Source organism: Tubulanus polymorphus, chromosome 11 (assembly GCF_964204645.1).
Source record: "Tubulanus polymorphus chromosome 11, tnTubPoly1.2, whole genome shotgun sequence".
Classification (NCBI taxonomy): Eukaryota; Metazoa; Nemertea; class Palaeonemertea; order Tubulaniformes; family Tubulanidae; genus Tubulanus; species Tubulanus polymorphus.
This window is the reverse complement of record NC_134035.1, coordinates 2,459,743-2,479,208: the sequence shown is the minus strand read 5'-3', so window position 1 is coordinate 2,479,208 and position 19,466 is coordinate 2,459,743. Positions and strand designations below refer to the sequence as shown.

General features: G+C 39.1%; 2 protein-coding genes across 2 annotated transcripts; one reads left to right on the top strand and one right to left on the bottom strand.

The window, feature by feature from the left end:
• The first annotated feature begins 1,650 nt into the window (after positions 1-1,650).
• Positions 1,651-6,221, top strand: LOC141912891 (putative G-protein coupled receptor 19). The gene is made up of 2 exons (XM_074804313.1): positions 1,651-2,635; positions 6,136-6,221. The coding sequence occupies exons 1-2, from the start codon at positions 1,651-1,653 to the stop codon at positions 6,219-6,221; spliced, it is 1,071 nt and encodes a 356-aa protein (XP_074660414.1).
• A 1,324-nt stretch (positions 6,222-7,545) lies between these two features.
• LOC141913250 (2-amino-3-ketobutyrate coenzyme A ligase, mitochondrial-like) lies at positions 7,546-13,014 on the bottom strand. Its single transcript, XM_074804724.1, has 11 exons — positions 12,998-13,014; positions 11,980-12,242; positions 11,314-11,403; positions 10,771-10,990; positions 10,302-10,395; positions 9,878-9,964; positions 9,658-9,740; positions 9,194-9,405; positions 8,751-8,829; positions 8,616-8,663; positions 7,546-7,965 (listed from the first exon to the last, which is right to left on the bottom strand). The coding sequence occupies exons 1-11, from the start codon at positions 13,011-13,013 to the stop codon at positions 7,856-7,858; spliced, it is 1,302 nt and encodes a 433-aa protein (XP_074660825.1). The 5' UTR covers position 13,014; the 3' UTR covers positions 7,546-7,855.
• Between the last annotated feature and the right edge of the window lie 6,452 nt (positions 13,015-19,466).

The window sequence follows — 19,466 nt, the reverse complement described above, 5'->3', positions numbered from 1 at the left end:
TTTTGATATTTCGTTTCGAAGATAGGGTTAGATATTTCTTCCAATTCCAGCCATAAGAATGGTACACAGATGCAAAATTGTATACAAAGAATATAGAAATATTTGAATACTACGATTACGATTACGATTACGATTACGATTTATTTACACTCCAACCATTTCCATGGTATAAGGAGGAAAACTATTACACATGTATATACAAATATTTACAAAACAACACTGAAGTGATTAAAATTTAGAGAATGAAACGTAACGAAATATATATATATACATCAACTATTTACAATACTATATATACTATTATATACATCAACTATTTACAATACTATATATACTATTATATACATCAACTATTTACAATACTATATATACTATTATATACATCAACTATTTACAATACTATATATACTATTATATACATCAACTATTTACAATACTATATATACTATTGGAGGGATCTATATACATCTAAGCCGGTCTTAATGAATTTAGCTAAGTTGACCGTTGGGTTTTACTGAAACAAACCCACAACGCCACCTAGCGATGAAAAAGTTGTAATTGTATCGCCATGAAATGAAAATGGCGGCGATTTTGACCCGCTGTGTATCACTGATTGACTATAGCAAGTCGAAACACCAATCGAAAAAGTGTTCGGCGGTCGCACGAAACAAGCGAGAAGGACGTTATTTCGTGCCGTAGCTTCGGAGAATTATGATTTAGGACGCCATTTTTCTCGATCTAAGGCGAGCGCGTATCGATTTACGACACATCGTCTGACGCCTGATCGACGACCCGCGCTATTTTTGGAGAGTCGCGAATTCGAAACGCGAACGATCTCGAAAGCATGCCCATAAATCAATTAACCAATTAGGCGGAGTATCAAACTGCGTTTCGCGAAATAGATCGTGGCGAGAGAACGCGTTTATTTCCAACCACGTATTCGTTCTAATTCGAACAAAGTACCACTTCCGGAATCAGTTGGTAATTGATTTGCAAAAAAAAAATGATTTCAAATTGCCAGAAATTGCGAAAGCCCAACCAATTCTAAAACACCTACCAATTCATATATAGTTATCCAGATAATCATTTTCTTTTACTAAATTGGAAAAACTATTCTAAAATCCTTCCCATGCTTATTTTGGACGAAAGAATTGTCACATAAAAATGAAACGTCGCACCCAATAACCGTGATATGTCCTCCACGAAACCTCTGACCAATTCATAGAGTTATCTAAGCGACTGCAACTTTCATTTCGTGCCATAAACTATACGCATAATTAGGCACTAACAAGGTGTGAATCCTCAATAGCCATTGACGCAAATAGACTCCAACGACTTCATCCATCTCACCGATGAGGTGGTTAGATTCGCGCATACATGCTCTCTAAAGGGAGTGTCTTGCAAAGACCTTTTTCTACCGATACTCTGTTAGGTTTCTTGAAGCAGCGTCGACGATATTTCTACATTCAAATCTAATTTATGAATCCTTTTTACAGCGAAAGTAGAGACACGCCCGTGAGTGCTGTTTAAGTTTATACCGGCGTTTGACGACGGATCCGTGGACAACGGCGGATGACGTGCGGCATGGAGACATCTATCATAATCGCGAGAAGAGATCGCCGCCTGTTATAGAAAAAGCGTATACGAATAATGGAGGTTTCGACTATATTTACAGGGAATATTACTAGCGTTATTGCGCCGATGGATGGAAATCCTGTACCGATTCTGCTAAAAGAACGGCCATTCGTACAAATCGTAGTCGAGATATGCGTTTTGTGTTTACTGTGGGCAGCGGCGCTGCTGGGAAACGGTCTCGTCTGCGTGGTGATCTATCGCAGCCGTCGTCTGCAGTCGACCACCAACTATTTCGTCGTATCGTTGGCGTGTGCCGATATCGTTCTGGTGACGGCGTGTGCGCCGTTTCTGATCGGGCAACTGGTGCGCCGCGCGTGGATATTCGGCTCGGTCGTGTGTAAAGCGATGCGATTCGCGCAGTTCGCCGGACCGGCTTCCACGATGACGATTCTCGTTTCGATTTGCGTCGATCGTTTCTATTCGATACTCTACCCACTCTGTTTCAAAGTTACTCGCGGCCGCGCCAAAAAGATGATCATTTTCAGTTGGTTTCTGACGATAGTCGTATCCTGCCCGACGCTTTATTTCTTCAAAGTGGTCCCCGTCACCGCCACCGCTGCCGGTGACGAAGCCCGATATATTTGCGTCACGTACATCGCGCCAGATTTAGCCGGAATGTTTTATACCGTCATCATTGTCCTAGTCGAATACGTCCTACCGATCGTCATATTGTTGTTCGGATACACTCGGGTTTTCAATTACATTTGGTCGATGGGCGTCGGCGGCCGGACAGTCCAACGAACGACCAACTCGATACCGCGCGCGAAAGTAAAAATGATCAAGATGATCTTGATCATGAACATCGCTATCGTCACGTTGCTCGGGCCGTTCTATATGTTACAACTGTGGCACACGTTCGCGCCGACTCGACGACGGACGAGCGTCGATCCGACCGTTTACGTAGCCGTCTGGTGGATGGTGCTCAGCGGCGGCGTCGCCAAACCGCTCGTCTACGTGTTGTACAACTCGAACTTTCGGCGAGGTTGTCGCGAAGTGTTCTGTATGAGCCCGATGAAATGCTACCGAAGCAACGCGTACGCCATCACCTCGACGTCGGCGCTCGGCAAGAAGAATCACGTCGGTATAGTCGTACCGGACATCGATAGTACGTTCTTGCCGCCGGAGACGGTGCAGACTGTGGAACGGGGCTTGCTAGCGAGCCGTACCGCCTGGCCTTTAGCCACGTCTAACCTTCCAACGACTTATCTATAATGATAATTGACTCTTCATAGAGAAGCAGCGGATCCGTGACGGGAGCACATAAAAAACCCATTTTCTCGTACCCGTTCAAAAACAATTCTAGCATACTTCTGGATTTTTTTTAAATATTCCGCTTAAATGTCGCTCAAGTGCCTTGAAATTGCTCTGTTTTGGCTGCGCGTCCGTAGCCCTCGCTTCGCCTGAACACTAGCCCTCATAAGTTGTGCTCCTATCATTGTTTCAACCTCTTGCTATTAAACAAGCCATCTTTTCACTATCGATGTAAAAAATAGCGCCTATGGAGGCGCAACTATAACACTGATTGAAACTCAATGACTTGCTCAAAGTTTATATTGAATTCGTATGAAATTATTTTTCAGACAAGATCAAAATGTCAAGCATAATAAATAGAAAACGTGTACATATTGATAACGTTGGTAATGAATGTATCCGAAAAAGGTTGAAAATATATATTTTTCCTAATCTATATCCATCGCTCCGATACTCGTACAGAATCTCGTCAATACGATTTCAAACGAAACTTCAATTTCAATTGAAATGATAATTGTCTATAAAGAAATATTCCGACGGGAGATGATGCTGATGTAAGCTGTAATCATTTTCTCATTCCATTTACGTCACGCGACTCGGGAAGCCGGTGTTTAAGTCGATCTCGGTTCCGAAGCTAGGTCTATTTGCATTGATAATGATGGTCGAACAGAGCTCTCCGAGCAGGAAAAAGATTAATGAAGATTAATGGATATATATATAGTTAATTTTCTACGAGATAATTTTCTGGTAATTTTCTACGAGATAGAGGCTCGGATTTCGCGAATTTTCTAAATCACCTTTTGAACTCACAGGTGCGCGGGAACGCAACAAAAATAAACACACTTTGTGAGAATAGATGACTAGATAGACATCAGAGGCAATGTGTTGTAATTTGAATGAACTTAAATGCCATCGAAGGAGTGAGTATGTGTGTGTTAGCTCCATGGCTGGAGGTGCTGTTCTTAGAGTCGATAATTTTAGGTGTTGTCGATATGAAAATCTATTAGTTCAATATTAGCGCATATACGTTTCAATTGATTATACGCTTTTGATTAAAAATATAGATGCGATTACGGCATATACGTTTACATCCACGATTTAGACCGTCACAAATCGAAGTAGATATAGTGAGAACGGCAACAACCTTCGGCAAAACGGAAAACACGGATCAGACGCAACAAAAACAATAGAACTTTAATGCGAGGAATACGAGTTTTCATTGGAAAAGGTTAATCAGAATTATTTAGAGACTGAACTCGTCAAAATCAATTGCGGTATGAGGAACTCCCTCGGCGTCCTCATTAACCAACCCTTGCATTGATATTTTCTTCTACTTAGAAGACAGACAGACGACTCGCACGACGGGTCTCCGGCAGTAGGGTCTTTAATGTCGAAAAACAAGACTCCAGACGTTCATCATTAAACGCTGATTCGAAACGAAGCGTCGTTGTCTGTAAACTCCGTGACCAAGTCCGGTAACTATTGATTAGTCTAGAATAGCTTCTAATTATGATAGACCATTCATGATACAAAACTGCCTCCTCCGTATGACGTCATTAACCTTCCAGTGATTGGACCTAATGGTCCTTCCGGAAGACAAGATCCGGTCACGTGTCATAGGTCTTATGGTAGCAATGTTTTATGGAAGTTAATTTTTTTTCTTCTTAAAATAGGGATTGACCCCGAATTGGGCGATTTCGTTTGATTCGTGTTGATTTAGTGTCCCTTATACAACCCTACACCTGCCGGGAAAAAACAGAGGAGTTTGATTTTGAAATCGGAAATCGAAGTACAGATATAGTTGTGTGATCGGCGGTCGAATTTACTTCACGTTTTTTGTTCGAATTGGAAGTACATCATTGGAAATTTCAGTGTCGGTTAATTCGAATAATCCTCCATTTTGTACCACCAAGCGACTGATGGAAGGGTATATCTCACCTCCAGTATCAGCGTCATCTGCTTCATCGGTTCGTGTCGATAGAAAAATCAACCCACAACAACTAGTTCAACTTTATACACCAAGTCGTTCATTAAGATCTTCTGGAGAACTCCTTTTGTCCCGACCTAGAAGCAGGCTGACCTCGTTTGGAGATCGCTCTTTTTCATGTGCTGCTCCACGTATGTGTAATAAGCTCCCTATTTCTATTAGAGCATCTGACAGCTTAGCGATTTTCAGACGACGTCTGAAAACGGATCTGTTTTCATGACTGGTACAAAAGTGTCTTTGATCACATTTTTTGTGGATACAGGCACTATAAATACATTAATGATAATAATAATAATAATAATAATAATAATAATAATAATAATATTAACCGCAGTGAGCTGCGTAATTTCTTTCTCATGGAACGGTTCGGTACATAACGTATGTACACGTATATTTTCTAGAACTGTGCCGAATGAAATCGAGGACATCTCTAATAATCCGGGGCGACATAAAACAGAACTTCTAAAAACGACAACAATTAAAGTATTTGTTTCATAAATGCGCTTTTTTATTCGAATGGAATTGTTTGTAACACTGATATTCAATAAGAGATATTTTCTGAACAGATGAAAGTAAAAAACGTGTGGACCGTCATTATAGAAGTTGACTTGAAAAATATGGAGAATTGTTTGCAGAGATATTCTAACAAAAAAAAAAGAATAGAAAATACACCGCAACATTTCATGGACGCGAGCTATTTTCTAATCTATTCACCTAAACTTACGATATTGATCAATCTTCCTGCATTTCACCGGACGACTAGGAAAACCGATTTTTGGTCCAAATTTTCATAGAACTTCCAAGTTCCCCGATTCTCAAACCGTATATCGAAGCGTTAATGCTGTCAAACATTTACGGCTCCACTAAGTTGACAGGTATATTCAATTTCTCATTTATATTTTGCCGATCGAAAAGTAATTGTCCATCCATCTATGACTGTGGACATACCTTGGTGTGTATCACTTAAGTATTTCTCACTCATTTCTCAAAAAAAAAATATCTATGTACTTTCTTCCAAATAAGATCAACATCTTCCTCGTAAATAAATAACATACGATAAAGTAAACGAAACAATATTTCTAGAAAAAAGATATCAGATCAATATTCTTGTCAATTGCGAAATCATTTCAATCGTAGTCGGTGTAAAGTGTCAGATCCATGGCTGGCATATACATACATGTATAATCTTAGTAAAACGCACGCTAAAAAACCCCAATGGCCACGCCCGAGTAACGAGTGTTAGCGGCGATCAATTCAACAAGGGAAAGGCCAGAGAAACGATATCAGATCATTATCCACAATCTTCGGAATAGAAGACGATAATGTATGGGTATTTCGCGTCAGATAAACTACACGACTACACGCGTACTGCGCAGTGAAAATTCTTTAAAAAAAATTTGATTGTAAGCAGATTTCGGTGGTACCCACAAATCGAGGGCTTGAATGGGGCTTGCATGGGAGCAGAAAATACATCATATGTTCTCGTCATAAGTAGTTACAACTCTAGGTAGATAGTAACTTCTCATTGGGATCTCATCTCAGACCGAGTTTATACAGAGGTCGGTGATATGTACGTTTAAATGGCAGCCAATTTTTAGGACGAAGCGTTTGAAGTGGCGACCACCAATGTTCAATACCGTTATCATTAATATTGTGAGCATTGCGAGCACTACACATGAACACCCGTATAACTGACATAACATCAGCAGCAGTATTTGCATCATTTCATTCGAAAAAAAAAACACCCCAAAACCGCAATCATTCTAAGCCATATACACAAAGTGTTCCCTACTGCCACTAATTAGTGTAAAATATATCTCATACGCATCGATTAACAAAACAAACCTCAAAATACACATTTTTAATTTCAAACCTAATAGTAATCTACACAAGAGCGCTTAAGTCGATTTTCATCCAAATTCAATGCATGAATTCCCGTTTCGAAGTTTTGCGGCCGCATGTTATCAAAACTAACTACAGTTAACCTCGTTATTATAATTTATTGAATGTAACAAACCTAGGATTTCATCCAAAATGCGAAAACTTAACAACTAATAATTTCACGCTGGTCATAACGCATAGATTCGTGGTTCCATTGAAGTTACTATTAATGAGGTTCCACTGTATGTTACTTGTTCAAACCGCAAAGATGGCCTCGACTATTTTATCGATTCCACCTCTTCAAGTAACATAGATATTCATGTTGTCAATAAATTCGATATGATATCATTAACGTATTTGATTAAACGTTTGACTTAAGCGCGCCATAATACTGACAAATTGCGATTGTTTACCCTCTATCCTTCACAGCAAATCAGATCTAAAATTCTTTTTAAAAAATCTTCACGAAACGTTGAAAGCAGCTTGTGTACAATTCGTAAGTAGAAACAACAATGCGTTCATCTCAAAAACGATGATCAGCATTTTGCCACCAGTTATTTTTGGACACTTCAAATCGTAATAAGATTGAACGTAAAAGCTGCTCTCAACGAATCGATGAATATTCTAAAAGCCGGACGCACACAGACGTCGAGAAACGCGAAACAAAAACTAAACGTTTTTCACTCGTTTCGAAAAATACCCGAAGCAAGAAAGACATTGAAAAATGTAAAATCCAAAAATTGCTGAAAGACTAAAAAGTTTTTTTAAATACTAGAAATATTTTGGTGGTTCTTACCACCCTTCTAAAATCTAAAATCTTTTAGACTGAAGAAGGGTGGTAGCAACTACCCGAAATATTTCTAGTGTTTCAAATAAACTTTTGAGTCTTTCAACAATTGCAGGATTTTTACTATCATTTTTTATCACCGATATCGTGATCTTACGGATTGAAAAATATAAATTACTATTGTTTTTTGCGGAATTGACTGCGGTTTTTCAGTTGGGAACAAGTTTATCCGACAGCCGCGTGCGCCCGGCGTAATACTGTCGACGACGACGGGAATGTTTCGCGAATGTCTGCTAACGTCGAACGGACTCTTCTCACGCGACGACTTTCAGTTTTTTACCGATGCGAATGAAAGCGTCGACGCAACGATCGATTTCATCGAAACTGTGCGAGGCGGAAATCTGCACGCGGATACGCGCTTTACCTGCGCAATGAGAAAATAAAACGAAAAAAAAATCAGAATAGATATTTCTATTTGGCTACTACTACTACTACTACTACTACTACTACTACTACTACTACTACTACTACTATTACTACTACTACCTCCACTACTACTACCACTACATTATACGGTCGAATCTCTCAATGAGGGGTGATAAAAAAGTCATTGTTACGAAGCGTAAGTCGGAGGTCTTTGACAACTTTAGACAACTCTGGCTTCCGAGAATGTCGAATGGGTTTTCGAGTTTTTGTACGATAACTATGGTTTAGAAAAGCGACACACAGCTCAATATTAATATATCAATTACAAACATAGGAGCAACCTGTTATTAAATCTTTCTTAAGAATGTTTATGATTTGCATTCGTTTAGTTTACGCGTTTCACTTTTGCAATTTTTCCAAAAGCAAATGCGACTCAAAGATAACATAGTCGTTGAGAGAAGTATCTTTTACAAAATTGTACATTACACCCTTTTGAGACAGGGCACTGCCCGCCCTCGTTTTTTATATCTGTGCTGAAGCCTTCTTGCAATCAGTTCATTTCTGAGTTAACACATACACGGAAAATCTAATTATTTTAGACTCAAGAACAATGGTTAAACAGTGATATATAAGTTAAAATTTGTCTACCTTTGGGAACGACTGGAAAACTGAATCCGATCACGTAAATGCCTTCACCTGCAAAAGTAACGTAATCGCAATTTTATCGTGGTCTTCGGAGGAAAAAATACTTCAGTTTGATTAAACGAATAGAATAGAACTTACTCAACATTTCGTCTGCAAATGTCGAAGCGAGTCTGGCGTCGCCTAGCATTACTGGACAGATAGGATGGTCGTAGTCTCCCTGTGAAAAAAAACAAGCAACGATAATTTAGAATTTACATTATCAAAGGTACATGTATTTTTTAAAACATCTAATAAGCATCTAAGGATTAAGTGGCATCAAATGATCTTTTGCTCCAGAGAATTACCGTAACAACAATTTGACAAATGGTATGATGCAGTAGACTCAAGTTTAGGCTGGTAAAACAGATTTTCAAATTCTGAGATGTACAATATGTTTTTCATTGAATCATGTATTGATAAACTTGTGGTCAATGAGTTTTCCAGGTTTTTGGTAAAATTTGTCAGAGTTTTCTAGGTTTGTGGCCACCCTGCAATGTGACAATTAACCTGATGATATATATTGATCGTGTGGTTATACTTACGGACAACGTGAACCCGGCGTCGGTCATTCGGTCCCTAAAACGATGAGTATTCGCGGCGACCTTCGACGAGAACTCGGTACTATCCATGAGCAGATCGAACACGCGAATCGCGCAGCCGACGACCGGCGGTGGCAGCGTATTGGAAAACAGGTACGGCCGCGAACGCTGACGCAACAGATCGATCAACTGAGCAGGACCCGTTGTATAACCTCCTGAAAACAGTCACACACATAACCATCGATGAAATACTCTGCCAGTGTTTTGATAACGATACAAAATTCCACATTCCTAAGAATGAAAACTAGAGTCCGAAATGTTTCCTTGAGCTAGTCGTTCATTGAATAAACTACTTGCTCAAAGAAACATTTGCGGATCCATTTTTCATTCAGGATGATATTTCAGTAACTTGATTACAGTTTATATAATCGTTTGGACTATATCTGTACAATACTTTATCTACAAACCTGCAGCACCGCCGAGGGCTTTACCGAGTGTTGAGTTAATCACATCGACTCGGTTGTCGATTCCGAGATGTTCTTCGGTTCCGCTGTAAATAAATCATCGAATTATCTATGATAATTGAAATTCTTATTCCACGGCAAACATGCTGAACTTCTCTTCGTCTTTTTCACGCTTTAAAGCTAAAAACTTTCACCGACTTAACGTTAGTTAGATTGAACTTACCGACCAGTTTTTCCGAGGAAACCAGTCGCGTGACACTCATCGATGTAAACGGTTGCGTCGTACTTGTCGGCCAGATCGCATATCTCTCTGTATAATATCATGAAATAAATTAAACCGACTGCTGTGATGATGATGATGATAATGATGATGATGATATACAAAAGCTTATTCTATAGATCATGGTATTTGAATATTTTTGCTGCTGTGCATACGGCGAGTTCTGGTTCGCGTTGGATCCAACTCGAAAGTTCGAATTAGCAACGGAAACTTTGATATCAGACTTTTAACTCAGAAATGCGCTGAGCTGGTGGACGTGCAGCCACCTTCATGTCAACTAACAAGTCCCTAATTACATGTATTAGAGGAAAATGCGCGGAATACTGAAGTTTAATTGACATCACAGTTTGAGATAAACTATCATTACCGAAGTGGAGCTACATTGCCATCCATACTGAACACACCATCAGTCACTATCAGTTTCATGCGAGCCTTCGATGCTTTTAATTGCGATTCCAGATCTGAAAACAATACGGAGAAACATTGACGAATTAAGAGCATATCTTACACAGGAGATGACGTTTGTCTAACATTCATAACAATTTTATTCTTTTCTTTATGCTAATACTGATCTTATACAACGTATCATTTTTCTTTGCTCTCAGTCAAACATTTCGTCTGTACAAATTAATCAGTAATCAAGGGGGCCATGTCTGTACACAACTAACAAATCAAGCGTTTCTCAGTTGAAAAATATTTAGAACCTGAAGAAGTCTGCAGCTCTTTTACTGTCAGTATCAACTTAATGAAACAAAACTAGTAATTCAATATTATCGTAGAGAGGCCTCTGAAATCCAGAGTACAAACAAGATAATCGACTTTCGTTTCGCACTTGCCTGCCATATCGCGATGTGAATATCGATTCTTCTGCGCTTTACACAAACGTATTCCGTCGATGATCGAAGCGTGATTCAATTCATCGGAGAAAACTGCGTCGTCTTTCGTCAGCAGCACCTCGAACAGTCCGGCGTTCGCGTCGAAGCAACTCGGATACAAAACAGCCGCTTCTCGGCCGTGAAACTTCGCGATCTTTTCTTCCAGCTCTTTGTGCAAATCCTGAAATTTTTATCGTATATACCAGTATATATTATAAACCACACCCAATAATCATAGTAATAATGATAACTTTCTTAAAATCTTTAAGAGATGATATAGCCCAATCGTGTTTTTAGTTCTGTTCTTGTGACTTTGATGTCCAAAAATGCAATATTAGGTCACTTCTGCACTGAGAGTCTAATCACGCCGTATACCCCCAACTGTTTTATGGCGATTTATTCAATCACTTAAAACAGGACCTCAAATCATACAACCCAAAGACAGTGAATTTACCCCATTCATTCAGAAAAACCTTCGATTTATTCGCCATCTATGAATCTTACCGTTGTTCCGCAAATGAAACGAACTGAACTTAAACCAGCTCCGTGAGTTTCTAACGCCTTTTGTCCGGCCGCGATCACTTCCGGGTGACTCTGATAAGATAAAACATTACAAAAATACAGTACTTACATCAGCCTTATTGGCAATAGGATGCTTGTGGATAGAAATGACACGGAGGATTTCTAGGGTCTCTGTCAGGGATTATGGCCTATTGCACAGTTTATCTTCATCTTAAAATTATTAAGGAGTTAATTCTGGATCCGGTGCTATAAACTCCGCATTTTCAACTCAATCAACAAATCAGCAAAACTTAAACCTTTAACACAATGCACAGAAATATGACCACGATATTCAGAGGCAGCACCCCCTACCCTCCTGTTTTTCCATTGTGCTGTTTTCAAGATCTAGTGTAATGTAATTGGCAAAACTACAGTCTAGACGCACCCTACATCAACCCCTGATTTGCGACCACTATCGCAATTTGTATGGTGGTAATAAGGATGGATCCAATTCCACAGTTGTGATTAAGAGTCAACTTTTGATTAAGACAAGTACATTTTCAAAATGATTCAAGTCGGTTTTCTGAGTTTCCTAAGTTTTCCAGGTCAGAAGAACTGAGTCCAGTAAATCAAAACATGTAGATTTGATAAATTTGTAACCTAACTTACCGACAGACCGAGATAATTATTAGCGCAAAAGTTGAGAATTTTCCCATGGCGTCCGGCGACCTGGATTTGCGCCGCCTGTCGAGTTGTAATGACGCGTTCGGCTTTCCACGTTCCCGCTTCACGAATCGAATCGAGTTCTTGGTCGAGGATCTGACGCATCGCTACGGACCCGGCGCTCGCGGCAGTACGATGACATTGTTGATTGATCAGCGAAGATCGCCGCGTCACCAATCTCAACATCGGACGACAATTTCTTGAGATTCCTGAAAAATGATTTCTTAAATCGTAATCGATAGACAATAAATGTGAAACAAAAAGAACTTAGTAAAAAATTTCCGTGCGAGTGGAGCGCCTGCAGTTTAGGTTTCCCTAATGGTTATGATATCTATCCTAACCACAACGCTATTCTTTAATAACACAAGCGCCACAGAGTGGAAAGGTGACCTAAACTGCAGTTAGATCCAAGCCTGTACAAACACACCTCAGTTGAATGAAAGGTGGCCTAGCGGCAGTCTTGCCTGCCATTAGTTAGTTACCTAATTGTTGGTGGTAAGCTTTTCATATTCCGACGGATGGGCTTATACCAATGTGGTTTGTGAAAATATCCGATCGTGAAACTAAACCACAAACAGGTAACTGACTAATTAGCCTGCCATTTGTAGGTAAGCAGGGCAATAGGTTACTGTTAGCCTGGTACCTCAGCATTTTGCAGCTGTCCATTCTAACCAACTCTAACAAATTTTTCAGGTATTCCCACAAAGTAAAGAGTACAATGGCCGATAACGTCTACTCATTTTAAGTGAAATATGGCCAGCTACGGGTCAGGCTTCGAACCCGGAAGTAAAATATTTACCGTTTAAAACCCTTATTTAAGTCCTTTTGAAATAAGTTGGCATTTAAAATTTGAATCTAAACGATGCACATAAATGAATTTTCGATGGAAGCATCATAAATTTTTACTGTCAAGCGAATTACGGGCTATTATTTCGATTATTTGATGCAAAATTTGCACACTTACGATAAACGGAAGCCATGTTGTTTAGGAGGAAGGTGGCAGCACGAGCTGAAACACAGTTGAATTGAATTGAACTTGCGCATTCTTTTCCTAGGACGAAACCAATCTACGATCTTTTTCCTAGGGAAGGAACGGCCATAGATAATTTTTGGCATTTATAACCGGTCAAACTCTACGCTAATAGCACCAGGGGTTGAGTTAGGGCGCCCTATTTTTGTTTTAAGTCAATATCATTGCATGGTGATTTTGGTTTAAGAATCACGGCTTAGAAAATAATCAAACCGTTCAAAATTTCACGTTTCGCGTCCAACCCCATAATGAACCTATCGAAGTCCCTATTCTAAATGCCTAGATCCGCCCCTGATCGCTTTATTCCATAAACCCAATTTCTCACTAAGAGAGAAGAATCATTCCAAAAATATTTGTTATATCAGAACTAGATATGATTATATTTGACCTAGAGTAAAATTTCATCTCAGATATCATAAGTGGAAAAGGCCTAAAGCTCGTGCCGGGACTAATATGGATCATGGCTCAGTTCACTAGCTCTTGGTTTAATCATTTAAGATTTGAAATTATTTCCAACGTTATAACAGTAGAGCCAAATCCTAACCAGTCTGAGTCCGATATTGAATGTTTAGATTTATGACAGATTGTTCAAAACAAAAGCTAAATTTCGTGGAAAACACTAAAAAGACACACAGAAAAAATGTTGTTGTTCATTCTTGCCAACTCCAAAACACGCCGTTACTTAAACAAACTCGAATAAGAAAAAGAAAAGCGACGCACGTAGAACGCTTTTTCTTAGCGGTAACCAAAACAAAAATTGAAAACCGAATCCACCTCGCGGTTGCTACGCGTGTCGCCGTCAATGCGGTCGTCACGATTTCGCGCTCGATATTCAAATAAAGAGCTGTTTAGCTGCAACGTTATTTATTACGATTGAATCGTAACTTACACACAGCGACGTCGTCTCGACAGCTATTGTTCTAGAGCGACGAAACAGGTTCTTTTTCAGACCCTAGTCTATTTTGAGTCGATTGGTTGGCACGCATTTTTTCGCGTGTCACGCTAGGTGAACGACTCTCGTCGCTGAGAAAAACGCGGTCAGTGGTTAACGACGAATCGGGAGAACAGGGTAATAAACAAAACAATTAATCCAAAGGTAATGATTCTATAAATCTTGTTAGTTTTAGCATTGTATATTTTCGACGATAAATGATATTAATAAATCATTATTTCATATGCGATAATATTCATATTTTTATTCTAAAAGTTAAAATGCAGGAATCATATTTTCCTATTTTGAAAATGATCTTTTTTACGTGTATCTCCATGAAAAAGATCAGTATCTATAAGATACAATTGTATCAAATCTAACCCGTACCGATCGATGGATTTTCGTATTTTAACGGGTCATAAACTTCAGAATCTGTTTCATAGAATTCTTGTTCATTAGGCAGAATTTCAGGTACTTCAAAACTTGCCTCAAATGTTTTCATAAAAAGTCGACGAAGTTTCTGCAAAGAGTGACAATCAGAACATCCAATTTTGCAAATCATATTTCATAGCTTTTTATAGTTCACTATACGTTTCAGACATTTTCGATATTGTTCTATTTGCCTCAAACATTTTGATAAAAAGTCGACGAAGTTACTTTCTGTAAGAGTGATAGAACATCCATTTTTGCGAATCATAATTCTCGATGAACGTACCGTGAAATCGTCGTTGAATGGCGGTGATTTATGGCGGCCATTAAATCAGTCGATCTATTACCGGTTCATAATTGAATGAATCGACTAGTCTCGTGTGCCTCGTTGTTATCCAATTATACGGCTATTAATTCAATAGCCGAAGACGAATTGATTTAACGGCGTCAATATTCAGATAACGGTTATAAAGCCAAACGCGAACGATGCCACGAAACACGGAAACAGGTAAACAAGAGATACAGAAACGTATTTCTGAGCGTTCCCCTGCATGTGCCGTATGCGTTTACGAGAAACGCGGTTTTGGAAGCGACAATGTTTTCGAGATCAAACACGCCATATATATTTGACATCGGAAACTCTAAAACTTTGTTCGCCGAAACCGCATGTTTCTGTCTGCTGTTTCTGGGTATTTATTTGCGCCGTGAGCTTTGGGCTTAAGGATTTCAAACGAGCACGCTTACCGCGTCTACTCGATTCATTCTCATTTTCGTATTTACACCTGTCTGACTATTTGCTTCGTATCCTAGGTGACTGTGTAGACTTTGCTGTCAGAACTCTATAAGTTGATTAATATAGACAGGGCAAGTTTCGGTCGTTTCCGTTGTTTGATGATCCGAACTGACGGATTATAATGAATACTTTAACGAGTGGTTTGCGCACGTTTTTCTACAATAGAATCGAGGGTTATGATCGGGTAATGAAACTACACAAACCGTTGAATATACCTTCAAAGTTCCAGCTAATAAAACATCGGTTGAACTTCTGTATAAAACGACTTATCTCAAGACGAATAGTACTTAACTGAAGTACAAGCTTCATCGGCTGTATGAGTCACTCATTTACTCGATGAAGCTACTATGTACTAATAGCGGTCGCTTGCCGGTTCAGACTGGTTGGAAGATTGTTTCGAATGAATCGGAACCGAATTTCCCAATTATGTACTTCGATTTAAACAAAACATTCTGTAATTGCCCAGTCACACAACTATATCCGTACATCGATTTCAGATTTCCGAATCGAACCTCCTGTTTCGCTCCCGGCAGGTGTGGTGGGTTTGTAAGGGACACCAAACCAAACGAAATCAACCGATCTGATAAATAACAGAGTCAATCCATATTTTAAGATCAAATAGCGAAAAAGCTCATTATTTCGAATAATTTTAGTCCTCGACGTACTATTTTTCTCCACGTAAATTGTTTGACACAAAGTTGGCACAGCTATTCCGAAACATTTTCATTTGGACCGAAATATCAGCCCCAATCGTGTTGTCGTTACCTATACTTAATACAATATTCTCCTCCTTCAGATCATCGACATTCAGAATATAGCCCTTTCAGTATAGAATCGCGTTAAACGGGATGTAGGTCGATCATTTCTTAAGGGCGTGTAAATCTGGGTCGAGTTCGACGACAATACTCACTCTCGAACGAAATATTAGAAATATCGATGGGGTGTAACGTGGAACCTTTTTAAGAGTCAACAGCCCTCGCCTGTTACGAGGGAAAACGTACGATATTTTACGCCAAATATAAATTATTCATAACATAGGCTTACCTAGTTCACAATATACAAAATATCGCAGGGAGTAAGATATAAAGATACGTTTTTTTGTACTGAATCAATTCCTATCCATGAATTATTGATCAACTGTAGTATGTTTTAAATAGCTCAATATACGCCGCACAACGACCGTAAAATTGGTGTAGATAATTTATAAAAAAGGATGCGTTCAACATATTTTTTTTTGATCAGGCCACAGGAGTTAGTTGCGCAGTCATGAGTTAGAATTAAAAGGGGGAGTTTGGGGAGTTTGTTTTTCGTTATATGAATGGAAATCGCTCTGAGGCCATATTTGCGCATCGAATTTCGAAACCCTCAGGCCCGTGCAGCTCCAGTCAAATTAAAAACACGCCGCCCAACGCGTATGTTACTCGCGCTACGGCGTATTTTCCATAGTCGAAACTTAAGTCCCGAAGTGGTCTTACATCCCAAGACTGAGATATCAAGACCGACCTGAAGTTTCTAGATTGGCTATTCTAGAACCATAAGATGGTCTTAGACCGGTTTCAAGTCTCAGCCACGACGGAACATGCCTGTTAAAAGAGATAAAGTCATGAGGAGAACAAAGCCCAAAGACTAGAAATACCGTAGATAATTGCAGCTTAATTATTCATGGTTGAGTAGCATTCAATTGAATGTTACCAAGGACGCCAATCGAAGTGCGTCCCTGGTAACCGCGATGCTTTTCGGTATTATCGGATGTTTTACGGGAGGTTGCGTAGTGATATTGAACGCCGGTCTTCCGGCTTCGCGGTCTCATGGTCAATCTATTAATCTTATCGTCGTCGAATTCCGCTTCTCGATACGTGCGCCGAAATGCCGTTCGTAGCTCGACGATGATATTTTCTGCGCCCTGAATATGGTATTTACAGCAGCGCGAGCAAACAGGTTTCCCAAAATGTAGTTGCTATGTGCTACTTCATAATACTTACTACCTGTAAACAAGTTTCAATTCAATTTGTCGCTCAAATATTTACATATTTCTTCTTCGCTTTATAATCGCGTAGAAGGTCTAGGTTAAGAGGTTAAAGTATGTTTTCATGCGTCTCATTCCTGTTTTTGATATCCCTCCGAAAATAACGTTCGCGCCGCCGAAAGTTCCGTGAAAATTGTGTATTTTTATTCGAAATCGAACGGCCAACGACCCGTGTATCTGGTCTGATACCATAAGAGCAAAATGGTTCAAGCGTTTCCAGCGTGACCAAGCGATAGACCACTGTCCACAGATTTAAAAAGAAAGAATTATAAACTGGTTTTTAATGTTAGTAAGACTCAATGCAGTCATGTCAGTTCATCATAGCCGGATGATCTTCTTTGTTTTAATCTTGAAATAGGGATTGACCCTGTTATTTATTTGATTGGTAGATTTCGTTTGATTTTCTGTTTTGGTGTCTCTTACAAACCCACGACACCTGCCGGGAGCGAAACAGGGGGTTTGATTTGGAAATCGGAAATCGAGTACAGGACTGTAAATGACTTATAAGGTTATATCATATGTAGGTCACGTTGAAAAAAGCAATTTTGACGAATGAATATTGCATTTTTTCTCGCGAATTCATATAAACCAGCCTCTATTATATTTCTGAATAGAGGATTAACGCGTTATTGTTCACGGTGAATAATAAAACATTCAGTCAGGAAATAAGAATTCTATTTATATCCACGTATTTACTATGTTCGATATAGCGCAGTGAAATATAGTTAAAAATATTCGTTTTAGAGTTCGGTTTTTTTTCTCAACGGTAAACATTGTACAGAATGTACAGAAACACCGCTTCATCGTACAGTGTCAGTCAATCTTTCTCGTTGCCAAGGGTTTCCCTAACTACAAAATCTAAGTCACTAGAAAAAAAGCGCGTGCGGGGCCATCGACCTTGGTGCGATGTTGATTAATCACCATGGTATCGTCAGTCACCGTTTGACAGGTATATTCAGCGACCGCGTTCTGACGTACCAGGTTGCTGCTTAATTCAATTCGATATAATATACTCGTTCACATATTGATACCGTTATTGGAATATCCACAATAAAGAGAGTCAATTATAAAAACAGAACAAACGAGAAAAAAATATAGAATATCTAAATCGGGTTAACAAGAAGAGATATTTGCAAATTAACACTTATTTCTCATTGGTTTATAAATACATCTATTCACAAATTCTTGAATTCAAATTAAAAATCCTTGAACGAATAGTGTAAAAAACAGAGAGTAAAAAACAATCTGTTTAACTAGAATCAGTTCCTCGAAGCTACACGATCCATCAATCCATTATCGCGTTTTTGGTCATTCCACCTGCTGATGGTCAACAGCACCGAAACTTTGCGGTTTCATCTTTAAATCTATCGCATAAAATTCTATCAGTGTCGGACTTTTTCATTTACGTATTATAATGTTTAAATCCCTGCGACTAAAACCACGAACCCACTGCCTTAAAATGATTCTATTTAAAGTGTCGCTAGTGATCTTGTTTATTCTCGTGAAAATCCCTTCCAAATATTTGCAAACCAGGGCGTAGGGATTTCCGCTTGAGCCCCCAAAATAATCAAAGGATATGGGTCTTTAGCTTTTAAGCCATATGAAAACTCATCCCTTTGTCTCTATTTTTCCCAAATTTTGGTCCCTCAGGTCACGAACACCCTTATATACATATGACAGAGCGAAAGTGACGGAATTATTTTTTCTTCATAAAAGTATTGTCGAATCTTACTAATACTTATCGATAACTTTCTTACTATTGAAATTCTTTCTCATTGCAGTCAAACGGTGCATTTCTGCAAAAAGTTTTATATAAAAACCGGCGGAATAAGGTCATACAAGAGGTAGGAAACATAAAGCACATGGACAGAAATATCGATATTCATATATATATTTGTTAAGTTCACAATTCATTAATGTTTTATCTTAATTTCAATTCACTCCTTGTTTGTACCGTATTCTATGGTTTTTCATCTATCATAATATTGAAAAGGTGTTTGCATTCTCTAAAGACATCGAGGTAGCCCGACCTGACCGGCGCTAAAACGCAAGTAGAGTTTTAAGGAGAGGAGTTAGGCGAATATCCTCGTGAATAGTTCATCCGCAATTTATTGCGTTATTCAAGTTAACGCTCTTTACTCCGGAAATAGTACAAAATATCAAACTCACTTCTCATATCGATGGTGAATCTTTGCGACAATACGAAACGTCTCGGAGAAATCTG

Excerpts from the sequence above, each read along its gene's own strand:
- LOC141912891 (XM_074804313.1), top strand. The coding sequence starts at position 1,651 with ATGGAGGTTTCGACTATATTTACAGGGAATATTACTAGCGTTATTGCG. Across the intron at positions 2,636-6,135 it reads AGGTTGTCGCGAAGTGTTCT|GGAAAGGCCAGAGAAACGAT; the intron begins GTATGAGCCCGA and ends CAATTCAACAAG.
- LOC141913250 (XM_074804724.1), bottom strand. Across the intron at positions 11,404-11,979 it reads ATAATTATCTCGGTCTGTCG|AGTCACCCGGAAGTGATCGC; the intron begins GTAAGTTAGGTT and ends TTATCTTATCAG. Across the intron at positions 10,396-10,770 it reads TTCACATCGCGATATGGCAG|ATCTGGAATCGCAATTAAAA; the intron begins GCAAGTGCGAAA and ends TATTGTTTTCAG.